The 13068-nt window shown below is 49.0% G+C and overlaps 1 protein-coding gene across 1 annotated transcript in view; it reads right to left on the bottom strand.

Moving 5' to 3' along the window:
- Nucleotides 1-13068, bottom strand: part of MYO16 (myosin XVI) — a 372035-nt gene that overhangs the window by 191735 nt on the left and 167232 nt on the right. The window contains exons 16-18 of the mRNA XM_065901993.1: nt 4830-4941; nt 1977-2094; nt 1144-1215 (exon numbers count right to left, since the gene is read on the bottom strand). Coding sequence (XP_065758065.1) covers nt 1144-1215; nt 1977-2094; nt 4830-4941 — 302 coding nt within the window. The remainder of the gene's footprint in view (nt 1-1143; nt 1216-1976; nt 2095-4829; nt 4942-13068) is intronic.

The following is a 13068-nucleotide window of genomic DNA, read 5'->3' as shown; positions in this document are numbered from 1 at the left end:
GGCGAGGAGGGGAGGATCCGTGAGCACCGGGCCGTCCCGCTCAGAAGCCAACAGCGCTGGGCTGTTACCCCGCCACACCCGCACGCGTCAGAAGATGCCACCAACGCACTACGACAAACGCAGCCCCTGCCAGCTATTACAAAAACACACAGCGGTGATGTCGAGAAAAAGAAAAAAAAAATCCAAGGAGGAGGAGTCCTCAAAACCACAATGCAGAGGCAGGCTGGTGAGGCAATGAGCTCCAGTGAGAGAGGGACGTCTGGGGAAGCCCCTCTGCACGCTGCGTGCAGACGGACAGGGCAGAGACCATCTCGGGGGTCGGACGGTGTGTGTGTATCCACCCATCAGTCACGTCCGACTCTCTGCGTGCAACCCCACGGACTGCAGCCCGCCAGGCTCCTCCGTCCATGGGATTTTCCAGGCAAGGATACTGGCGTGGGTTGCCATTTCCTCCTCCAGGGGATCTTCCCGACCCAGGGATCGAATCTGCATCTCTTGTATCTCCCGCCTGGGCAGGCAGGCTCTTCACCACGGAGTCACTTGGGAAGCCCATGAACTTGGACGGCATCAGAGTCTAATTCCAACGCCATTTATTAGGGAGTCGATGCTCAAGTTTATCTAGCCTCTTTGAATCCTAGTTTTCTCATTCACTAAAGTGGAAATGGAGGGGATGGCTGGATGGCATCACCGACTGGATGGACATGAGTTTGAGCAAGCCCTGGGAGTTGGTGATGGACAGGGAGGCCTGGCGTGCTGCGGTCCATGGGGTCGCAGAGAGTCAGACACGACTGAGCGACTGAACTGGAAATGGGAAGAGTTAAATCCATGCGTTAGCAGTGCGTGCCAACTAAAAACTCCAGCTCAGAGCACCCGCACAGCCCCCTGAGTCCACGAGCGCCCAGGAGGCAGCAGCTCTTATTCCGGCCGATGACGTGGAGGGGCACGGCGCTCGCCAAGGAGGAGGGCAGGCTGCTGCCACAGACACAGACGCAGCCGATGGCTTCACTGAGCAGGTCCTCCTGGACTGACGACTTTGTCTAAAACGACCCATTGCCTAAGAAAAGGTGACCGGCTCACCAGAACGGTCTCTCAGGAGCACACAGAGGCTCACCAAGGTGGGAGGCAAAGAACAGAAAAGCTTACCCTTAAAATACTGGATGTCAGAGGTTAGAGCGGAGGCCAGCTCATCCGAAGATACCTGCAGCATCCCAGCCACTGAAAGTGAAGCGGTAACGAAAGCATCAAGTTACACACAGTGAGAACGTGGCATTTAGAGCTGAGAAGTGTGTACAGACCCATTAGGGTACGTGTCTATTGAGACACTGAACCATCACTGTAACTGGCAAATTCAACTAGAGAAACAGCTTGATTAAAACGTTGAGGAGTTCCCGGGCCCGCAGCATTAAGCTGCTGCAGGAATTTCCCCTCCTCACCCTTACTAACAGCCCAGGATGCTTTTCCCCCCCAATTCCTGGCTAAATGACTTAGATATGGGGTGAAGATAACGGTGGTCACCACCATCATCTGGTTTTAAGGTTATTTTGGGGAAAAAAAAAAAAAAGCTGGGGGTGACTAACAAGGCCACTTCAAAGGAGAGAGGTTTCTGGCAACATCTTTAAAGGGAAGCAATTATGTTCTGCTTAAATGTTTGGTTAATAATATGCCCTCCGTAGAGGGTAGAGGGGTGGGGCGGAGAATGCGCGGAACGATATAAATAAGCCCGATCACGTGCCGAAGCATCAACACGGTTACTGAGGCGGGCGTGGGGACATCGACGTGCCTCTCATTAACTCACATGACCAGAAAGACAAAAGAAGAAAGCGGATCTGGGTGTGCTTTCCCCACCGCCCGCCCTGAATCCCACTCCCGCAGCAAGTGGGGGCGACTCCCCCCGACTTTTCTGTACTGTGTCTCCATCTACTGGCCAGCCTGGAGAACTGCACGTCAAGGCACCGCTGGCCCTGAGTTCCACTGACCTTGCTCCAGGAGCTGGAGGTCAGACACCAGCGCGGAGTCGGCCTCGGAGAGAGCGGTGAAGCCGACGTCGCCGAGGTGCAACACGGCTGCTAGAATCACGCACAGGTTCTCCACCTCCTACGCGGGTGACCCACAGGGAAGGAAAAGAGTGCGGCTTAGGAAAGAAAGATGCGGAGACCGGTCCTTTGGAAAACCTCCAAGTAGGTTAAAAAAAAAAAAAAAGGATGCGCGGCTGTGATTTTTTTCAGACTGAGAATGTCCCATAAGGGAACCACCGATCAATGGTAAAAATGGGTACATCCCCTTCAGAGGAAGCAATGATAACCTTAAAATTCCCAATAAATTCCCAGTTTCCTAATTGGTACTTTGGGCAGGAAAAACTCCTGCTGGAGAGAGTTTTTTCTAAGAACAATTCTCATTTGCTTTATAGGCATAGACTTGACACAGTGTGGTCCCTGGGCCATCCGTGAATTTCCTCGTGAACTTCCAGTTTTCATGACAAGGCACAGTTTTATTATTAACGGCTGTAAAATGAGCGCATTGAAAAGGATAACCTGTCATTTTCAGGTATAATCCTCTATGACTGCAGCGTTACTTAGACATGTTTTTGGTAGCCTCCAAATCACAAATTAGGACCTCAGATTTTATTGATCTGTGCCTGTCTGAATAACATTTTCCAAGCTCCTTGAGCTACCCGACAGCTCCCTCTCCTGTTTTTTAAATAAATCCAGGATGACAGCTCCCTCTCCCGTTTTTAAATAAATCCAGTAACTCCTCATTAAATTTCCCAGTGCCCCGAGACAGAGACACACTCCTGGACACAGACATGAAGACCCTCCGTCCAGTCATCAGGGTTCTCGCAGTCCCGCACCGTGATGGAGACAGAACGGTGAGAAGCCGCCTGAGCTAAGTGACAGTGTGGTGATGCTAACAAGCTGCCTGCGAGCAGGGGGCGGCGGCGGCTGCTCTGTGTCCGCCTGCGGCGAGCAAGCCCCCTGTCGTCTGGCCGGTGATGGAGGGCTGGGGGGGGGGGGCGGTCATCTTCATGGTCAGGTCTCCCAGAGCCACACTCACGAGCTCTGACTCAAGGGCCCTGCCAGCCCAGAGGTACCTTCCTCCCAGTCTAAGGGGACTTGATCTTTCCCTGCTGGTGGACTAAATCTGTCACCATCTCAGTCACACCTGAGGATCAAGATGATCACCTTTCGGTCTTGGTTCAAATCGCACGTACCTCTTTAACCAAAACGCTGGTTAGATGCCCCATTTGGCCCCTTATGTGGAAGACGTATTCTGTGTGCCATGCCTTTGAGGATCAGTCATGGGTTTCTACAGCCCCGTTTCCAAGGAGCTGATATTTGGTGGGATGATTCCTTACCCACCTCTCTATTCCAGTTTCCCATAAGTGAGTAAAGATTTTAGACACAAATGGAGGAAGGGAAAAGTAGTAACAACACCCAAAGAAAAATTAAAAAACCAACCCCCCCCCCCATAAAAACCCAACAGTAGCAAATGCAAAGCCTGAAAAGTACAAGCGGTAGGAGTTAGGGAAAGAGAAACACAGAGATTGGACAAGCGGAGCAACAAAGAACAGAATGCCGTGTGACTGCACGTTCCTAGAATTCCAGTCCCTGAATGGGTGAGGCTGGCGTGGGGCCAGGTGCCCAGAGCTATTCACTGCGGGTGAGTCCCCACCTCCTCTGTCCTCCTTTGCTGTCACCCTACAACCCCTTCCACCCCTCGCTGCCCCATGAGCCAAGGGGAAAGACAGGGACCCAAATCGATCAACGAATTTCGGGTTTAAGATAAAAAAATTCAATCTGTGACTAAATCTTGGCTCATGAACTATAGGCAAACCAGTTACCCATACAATCTTATGTTGATTGCTAGTGAGAAACTGGCTGTCACTTAAAGTGACCCCATAATGAATGTCGGGGACACAGAGATGATGCATAAGAAAAGGAGATTTGTGGGAATTTCCGAGGTCTTGGCGGCTCAGTGGTAAAGAGTCTGCCTGCCAATGCAGGAGACGTGGGTTTGATCTCTGGGTCGGGAAGATGCCCTGGAGGAGGAAATGGCAACCCACTCCAGTATTTTTGCCTGGAGAATCCCATGGACAGAGGAGCCTAGGGGGCTATGGTCCATGGGGTCACAAAGAGTTGGACATGACTGAAATGGCTGAGTACACTTCACATCTCTTGTTCTCTAGACCTGTGTTATTCAATTCAGTAAACACTAACCTCACAAGACAATCTCAGTTTAAACTGATCAGAATTTTTTAAAAACGTTTTAAAAAAGTTAAAAATCCACACCCTCAGTCTCACTAGCCTCCTCTCCCACGCCCGGCAACCCCAAGTGGCCAGTGACTGCCCTACTGTACAATGCAACCTAGAACATTTCTGGGATTATGGAAATCTCCATTGTGTTGCAGCGGGTTTAAGCACTTTACATAGTACGTTTCAGCTTTGGAGGTATTTGATAATTCTTTAAGAATTAAAAAAAAAAAAAGCATAGCATTCAAGAAGATAGCTTAATGGAATGATTAGATTCCTGTCCCGAGTGGTACTTGGCAGCAGACAGCCCCTTCCATCTGCCATTTTTCTCTTGAGTCAGCCAGTGCCAAGTTCTTATCTGTTTGGCTCACGTGGTTCCTGTGGGAAAAGGTCTCCACCGCCTTCCTGAAGACGGCAGCCCATCTTCATGGTACCCTGTGGCCCTGGGCATGATGTTTGTTCACAGCTCTCTCCCATCAGCATGCAAGCTCCACGAGGCCGAGGAATGTTTTTGAATGAATAACTTTTACAAACTAGCAGAGGGTTGATTTCCTCAGTGGAATATTTAACCGCATGACTCACCAAGTTACTGAAGCCAATTACACTCAGGGCTTGTTTCAAAACAGCAAATTTCTCCCTGTTCAGAGAACGCTCTGCTGTTGATGTATCTTCTCTAAGCGTCTGGTGCAAATACCTGTGAGGAGGAAAAGCAGGCAGGTTTATGGCTTGGCTTGTCAACAAACCCCAGCGGCGAAAAGTCGCTTCAGCCACGTCTGGTCTCCCAAATAATGGAAATCACCTGGACATCGTGTCCCTGTGTTATTTATAAGGCTTTGGTCCGTAAGAGCAGATGCTGTTTCCGGAAGGGAGAAAGAAAGGTTCTTGTTGTACCAGAATGTATTTACAGTTTTCCTTGGTTCTCACTTGAGTGGCTCCCCTCCTCAGAGAAGGTCAAGACTGCTTTGTGTATTTCATACAGAAATCTAGCAGATTCTATCGCATGCTTTGTAATTCGTATTTGTAGCCAAGATTTTAAATTGAGAGCAATCTACGATTTCTTCTCGTCAGTATCTTTTAATTACGAGGTGGATGATTAATTCATCGATTTATTCCTTTCATTAAAAAAAGCACAAAAAGGAAGAGAGAAGTTGAAAGCGTTAGTTGCTCAGTCGTGTCTGACTCTTTGCGACCCCAGGGACTGTAGCCCGCCAGCCCCCTCTGTCCATGGGATTCTCCAGGCAAGAATTCTGGACTGGGTTGCCATTCCCTTCTCCAGGGGAACTTCCCAACCTGGACCTCCTGCATTGCAGGCAGATTCTTGACCAACTGAGTTACGAGGGAGGCCTGGGAAGAGATGAGGCAAAGAAATGAGCCAGCAGGTCTAGTGAGAGACCAGCAGTGAAGAGACGCGGAGGAGATAGAAAGGCAGGCGGGCGAGAGGAGAGGCTGGCTGTTCACGGGCAGGGAGGAAAGAGAGGCGTCAATAACGTGTTGTAAGTTTCCGTCTGGGGAAGCGGGGTGGAGGGGGGCTCATTCAATCAGGGGGGTTTCTCAAGAGGAGGAGTGCGTTCTTGAGAGAGAAAGACATAGTTTATCATAGTTGTGTTTGCTCCCTTTGAACTACTTGCTAGAAGCTCATGTGGTGTTCCAAGAAATAATCGGCTATAAGGATCTGAAATTCAGAGAAGTCCAGAAAATAAGTCCTGGAAGTCATCAACACCCAGACGACTAAAATCACGGGAGTGGATGAGCACCCTGGAAAGAAGGCGCCCATGTTTTACAGATGAAGACAGAGCTGATGGAGAAGGGGCCGTAGGGGCAAGGTACGGGGGTGAGAGCAGGCAGGTGCGGACTCTGTCGGTGTGGACGAGGGGTCTGGAAGGACTCCTATGTCCTTGACCGTGGCTGGGATGGGGGGTCAAAGTGAAACAGCCCACGGGTTGGAGTGGGAAGTGGGGAGACCTCAGGAGGTTTATACGGTGAGGCAGAAGCACATACAGACCGGAGAAGACGAAAAGACAGGGAGGAGGCGCTGGAGGAGGAGGGAGAGGGTCTGGCCTCGGGGCCCCTCGGCCCAGTGGAAGGACGCTCCCTCCCCACATTCGGGTCGGGCGATGGACACGGCCCGGTGGCCGGACGTCTCAGGGAGTGGAGGGACCCCTGCTCATGGCCTCAGTGCCCCCAGGAGGGAACGTGGTCGAGGTTCAGATGACGAGGTGAGGCGGACTTGAGGGATGGATTGAGACTCTAGGCCGCTGGCTGTGGACAAGGGACAGTGGTCAAGCAGACGGCCTCCCAGCAGGCGTTAGTGGTAAAGCACCCACCTGCCGATGCAGTAGACACGGGAGATGCGGGTTCGATCCCTGGGTCGGGAAGATCCCCTGGAGGAGGAAATGGCAACCCACTCCAGTATTCTTGCCTGGAGACCCCCAGGGACAGAGGAGCCTGGAGGGCTACAGTCCGTGGGGTCGCAGAGAGTCAGATATGACCGAGAGACTCGGAATGCACGGAGCCAAGCTGGGAGACACGGGAGGCTTAGTGAAGCGGCTGAGGACCCCGGGGAGCGCTGGCCGGCTCCAGCGGGGCTCCCTCTTTCCCCGAGGACAGGCGAGCTGGGGGGTGAGGCCGTGGACTGAAAGGAAGAGGTCACGGGCAACCATGCCAGCAAGGGCTTGGGTTAGGATGGTCAGAGCCATCTGGCTTAAAATGCACAAAATTCTAGTGACTAAAAGGTCCTAATGATAAGAAGCTGTAACCCATCTTAATTCTTCCTGTTCTTACAGAAGTTTTCTATCCATCTTTGCTGGTGTCATCTTTTCTTCTCCGCATGTAACATAGGATAGAATTCCATCCAGAGTGGTTACTTGACATCTTGTAAAGAACAATTAGCTCTCATTAACATTATAGAGTCAAATAAGCAAAACACCACAGTTCCTCTCCACATTCTTGCAAGTTAATGAGTTAATAAACTCCACCTATGGAGAATTCAGATATTTCTTTAGACCTCAGCATCTCCCCACTTTGTGCGTCTTTATGGTGGGAATTTACGGCAGCTCTGACCTACTCCATGAGGCAGTTAAATTCTGGGCAGAAGGAACCATTGAAGTTAATCTGGGCAATTTAGGGCTATTAGGTCTGTAACTGCTCTCAAGAAACCCAATCCAAACTGGGGGTTTTCCAGGGCAGTTGGTTGACCTGATGGCAGGAGTGAGGCTTGAAGACTGTTTGCATTTTCCTCAATAATCAGAAAACTTGTTGGTATGAGGACGATGCAAAAAAACAAAAAACAAAAAACTCAACCTCAATGTCTTCTATACAAACTTTACAGTCCTCCTACTTTTCAGTGAGGCCTGGGTTGATTTCACTAGAAATATATAGGTCTTAACTGAACAGCCAAACTCTAATGAAAATGGAAAGGTTAGTATCAGGGAAAAAAAACTAAAAGTCTACTTTTTAGACATTAAAAGTACTTTTTCCCCTTTGAAATCATTTACTAATGAAACCATAGGGCAGGACTTTGAGCAAGCTCCAGGAGATGGTGAAGGACAGGGAAGCCTGGCATGCCGCAGTCCGTGGGTCGCAAAAGGGTCGACAAGAGTGAGCAAGTGAACAACGATATCACACAGGACAGAAAAATCCTAGAAAAATATGCCTGGCAAAACCCTACAACCAAGAGTAGAGCAGAGCTCCGTCTGACCCTTTCTGATGACATTTTAAACTTTTATTATCTATAAAATGGAATAAAAGTAGGTTAAGTGTGAAATTAAAAAATTCTGCATTTCTCCTTCATGATGACTTTATGTTAATTAAATAAGACACTATGTGTGACATGCTCTCTAAACTCAGACTGCAATGCACAGAGAGAATAGGAGTATTTCCTGGAAAGAATGTATCTTGCATATGTGGAAAGCTTTACTTAGCGTGCTCGGTCATTAATGAATCTCTTTAAGCAGATATAAAACTAAGTCAAACAGAATAAGGAACATTTTCGGAAATTACAACACATGCTATTAACCATGTAGAATATTTTAAACTGTAAAATATACTTGTCTGTTCTTCTCCGATAGATGAAAGTAATAAACAGCTAAAAAGATCGTAATTCTCACCTCTGGCTTATTTTCTCCCAGTGTGAATCACTTGAAGGTTCACCGTCACACGTGTGTCTCCACGAGGTCGGAGTGACGGTGGGCCACGGTCTACTGAGGCCCCTGGAGACCAGCCACGCTCCCCCGACGCTCTCCCCCAATCTCAGCACCGCGGCTGAGACCCACCCGGACGAGTCTGTGCTCATCAGCGCAGATGATCAGTGCTTCGTCTGACAGCTTCGGACGCGGTCACCTATTCACTGACGGTCCCGCACGTCAGCTACAGGTCGGCACGTGCCAAGAGCGTTTGTCAGCAACCGAAGGGCAGCAGCCACAGGGGCCTCTGCCGTCTGCCTCTGCGGAGACCCGGCCCTGTGCCGCGGACCTTCAGCGCCCGCCGCGGGGAACGCAGCGTGGAGACTGAGGCGCTCTGTGCTCCAGGGAAACGGGTGGGGCACGACTTCAGATGGACAGATGTGTTCAGGACCGATTCGTGGTCCCAGTCCTTGCATCTCCACAGATGTTGAAGAGCACTGGATCCCTTTGTGGTGCCATCAGCCCCTCGTGACTGGCAGGAAAGTTTTAGTAAAGTAGGCGCTTGACTGCATCGAGCTGCCCCTTCACCGAAACCTTCCGTGTGGACCTCCCCCAGTGCCCCTCTCCAGCAGCCCTCAGAGCGAGCTGGCGCGGTCTCCCAGGCTGCAGTCCTCGCTTTGCGCCAAATGATAACCCACAGCTCTCACGCTGTGCATCGGTTTTAGTCGACACACAACTCCCGGTATTCAGATCTTAGAATATCAATCTTCAGGGTCTTTCATGGCATCTTTCATGTCTTGAAAACCATATACTTGTAGCTCAGACACTTGCTTTTATCATCTCCTCTTAACTCACACAGAACTCGGAACGGTAGCACTCGGCAACACAGAGACGTGGCCAGAGACAGAAGCATCGGTGACGTGTCGTTTGTGGGACCAGGGATCGCTGCTGTTTTGTTTTCAAAAGCTCGACAAATCAGGGGACGCTCCAGGTTGTCCCGCCACAGAGCAGAAGATGGTAACATGGAGGCTGGACCATGTTAAAAACAGTAGGTGGGTTAACACTATTTGATTAATTGAACTCAAAAGGAAAGGCGGTGAGAACTGAAAACACATGTCAAACACTTCACTGGAGGTTCCGGAAGCACGTCCATTCATCTTCATATCAATCCTGAAAAGCAGAGCTATCACTGTGCCCAGCTGTGATACACGGGAACTCAAGCGCGTTTAAGGTTTCCAAGCCAGCACCGGGCCGACAGACAGCACCTCTCTGCTGACCCCTCTGTGCCTCTCGGCTCTCCTGCGAGGGGCTGGAGGAGAGGAGAGGCTGAACGGCGCCACGAGGCACCTTCCTCAAGTTACGATTTGGCTTAAAAATGTGGGGGAGGGAAAATGAGACATGGAGTTACTATTACACACGGATGAGTTTTAAACAGAATGCAAAGTCCCACGGGGTTCTAAGACTCCTCAGGATAGTTTGTGGTTATTTGGCTCTGTCTCAGCTCCATACGTGTGTTTCAGGCGCAAGATGGGGTAGCTGGTAACTGACCAGGACCCCGTGGGCCCTTCCAGGGACAGACGCCCCTGAACCCCACCGGGTCCTCCACCTGCCTCTTGTTTGTGGGTAAGTTTAGCTCCCTAGGTCTTCCCCAAGTTCCAAAGAATAAACTTAACCAGAGAAATGAGAAAATGCAGAAACAGAGGAAAACAGTCAGCAAGACAAAATTATAATAGCTAGACCATTATGCAAAGAGTGCCAAAGAACTGATGCCTTCAAGCTGTGATGCTGGAGAAGACTCTTGAGAGTCCCTTGGACAGCAAAGATCAAACCAGTCAATCTTAAAGGAAATCAACCCCGAATAATTATTGGGATGACTGATGCTAGAGATGAAGCTCCAGTAGTTTGGTCACCTGATGTGAAGAGTGGACTCACTGGAAAAGACCCTGATGCTGGGAAAGACTGAGGGCAGGAGGAGAAGGGGGTGACAGAGGATGAGATGGCTGGATGGCATCACCAACTCGATGGGCATGAGTTTGAGCAAACTCCAGGAGACAGTGAAGGACAAGGAAGTCTGGAGTGCTGCAGTCCATGGGGTTGAGAAGAGTTGGACATGACTTAGCAACTGAACACAACAATCATTAAACAATGATTAATGATTAAACAAAGTCAAGGACCTTTAGTTCCTCCTCAAGAGCTATAGACACTATTCTTTAGCCATGTCCTTGAGCTGTTTTGCAGACACTGAAACCCCCACCAGTTGGGAGAAGTTAACTATATTCTGCCCTCAACAACTATATTCTATTCTATATATAGACCCCATACAGGTTGGAACCAGATGGTTGATGACGTTGACTCCTGATCGCCTCACCACCAACCAATCAGAAGACTGTCTGTGAGCTGATCACACACCCTGCAGCCCTCTAGCTCGCTCAGGTCTTCAAAAGCCGTTCCCTGGAAGTCACTGGGGAATTTGGATCTAGTGAGTTTTAGCTGCCTGGACACTAAGGGAATATAGCAATGGCTGTTTCAGTCACACTCTTGTGACTGGATGAACTCATTTATTAGTTCCAGAAAAGAGTTTTGTTTGTTTTGGGTAGGTTCCTTGGATATCTCCCCTCTCCCTTTTTGCTTTTTATATAAAACATGATGGTGATTTATTCTGAACAACTAAGTTTATAAATCTCATTTTTAAAGATCAGGATGAGAAAAGCCCACCTGTACCAAAGATACAAATGACTTTGTTTTCACTCACATTAAAAACAATAGCAAACCAGGTGGATATGTGTTACAACTGAAAGGTACAAAATTCCACTTGGCTTTGAAAACCTTTGCTTGAAGGTGTTCATGACAAGTTAAATTTAAGATAAGCCCGTAACAAGAAATGTTGACTTGTGCTATTTCTAATCAGCTGTCCCACTGTTCCGATCTGTTGATTGTCGTGAAAACGCACAGTATCCCAGGAACACATCTTCTAAAGTGGGTCAAAAATCATGTTTGTGTCTGTGGTGTATATATGCCTGTGAGTGTGTGAGTGAAGGGGGTGTGTGTGTGTATTGATAACTTATGCTTTGCCATAATGGAACACAGATTCTGGAATAAATTTCCTATGGGTAGAGGGGCAAATTAAAATCACTAATCCCCCAGCTTAAGGTACCACTGAGACACGGGGAACGGAATTCAAGGTGGCAGTGATTTGATCCAAATATCAAACAATGACCTTTTGCAAAAGAAGCAGAATTTCAAGGCTGCGGTACCCCTCAGGGCAGCTGTACCTCCTTTCTCAGAGCCCAGCCAGACACAGTAAAACTGTAAACTTGCAACTGGTGGATGAATGAGTCCGCAGATGTGATGTACAGCATTGTGAATCAGTCAACCAAGGCGTACTATACACATCAAAGTTCTAACACGCTAAACCTTAATAGTTATCCCCCCAAAAAAAGAAACGATGATTATGGGAGGTGACGGAGGTGTCAGCTAGCACCAGAGCCACATCACATTTCAATGTATAAATGTATCAAACCAACACATTGTATACCTTCAAGCTAATCTTAAAGTCGTGTCTGGCTCTTTGCAGCCCCATGGACTGTAGCCTGCTAGGCTCCTCTGTCCATGGGATTCTCCAGGCAAGGATACTGGAGTGGATGGCCATTTCCTGCTCCAGGGGACTTTCCTGACCGAGGGATCGGACCCGGGTCTCCTACACTTCAGGCAGATTCTTTACTGCTGAGCCACCGGTGAAGCCCAATCTCACCACACAATGCTATATGTCAAGTACACCTCAAAAATTAACTGATTAATTAATCAGTAAACTCCGGGAGTTGGTGATAGACAGGGAGGCCTGGCGTGCTGCGGTTCATGGGGTCACAAAGAGTCGGACACGACTGAGCGACTGAACTGAACTGTATTTAAAAATACAAGAACAAACAGAAACAGCCGCCCTGGCCGTGCTCATCAGGCCTCTTGGTTCAGCAGACGGGACGGCTCGCCTATGCCTGCAGGATTGCCCGGCACTCCTGGGGAGAGCAGCCTCCAGTGGAAGCACTGCTAATGGGGGTCCCCACTTCAAACCACGCGCCTGCCCCCTTCAGCACGTCTGGGCTCACAGACCACAGACGCGGGTTTTTGCTGGTGTTTGATCTGCCGCATAAACAACAGAAGAACAATGTCTTCTGACCGTGGGCAAAGCTGCCTTCTACTTGGGGAAGTTTAATATGTAAACAGAAACCAGATAAGGCAAAAACCAGACAGTTGGCATCAACAAAGACAGCCCTGTTCACCAGTTGATGGAGGAAGATGGTAACTGGCTCCTTCCTGCTCACCCACCCCCACCCTGCTCCTCAAAGGAAATTCTTTTCTTGACTGTTTTAAAGCTATCTGGAAAGTATTAACCAATTTTAAATCCCCCCTCCATGGAATATGAATAAGATTTTTTTTTTATTAACCACAGGTTCAGATCCATAAATCTCCCCCAATGAAAATGTTAATATATTAGCCGCAAACTGTTTTGTTTGGAGAGAGGAAACCCTGCCCGTGGTCCTCGGAGAAGAACAGAATCCGTTTAATAAATTACGCATTCAGAATGACTTCGGGTCTTGTGACATTCCCAGAATAGTTTGTCCATATTTTTCTCATCAGTCAGAATATTTCTGCAAAACATCTGGTGGGACAAAGTCTAAACTCTCACCATCTTTCCAACAGGG

Source organism: Muntiacus reevesi, chromosome 11 (assembly GCF_963930625.1).
Source record: "Muntiacus reevesi chromosome 11, mMunRee1.1, whole genome shotgun sequence".
In the NCBI taxonomy this organism is placed as follows: Eukaryota; Metazoa; Chordata; class Mammalia; order Artiodactyla; family Cervidae; genus Muntiacus; species Muntiacus reevesi.
The sequence above is the reverse complement of the archived record's forward strand: the minus strand, read 5'-3'. Positions and strand labels throughout refer to the sequence as shown.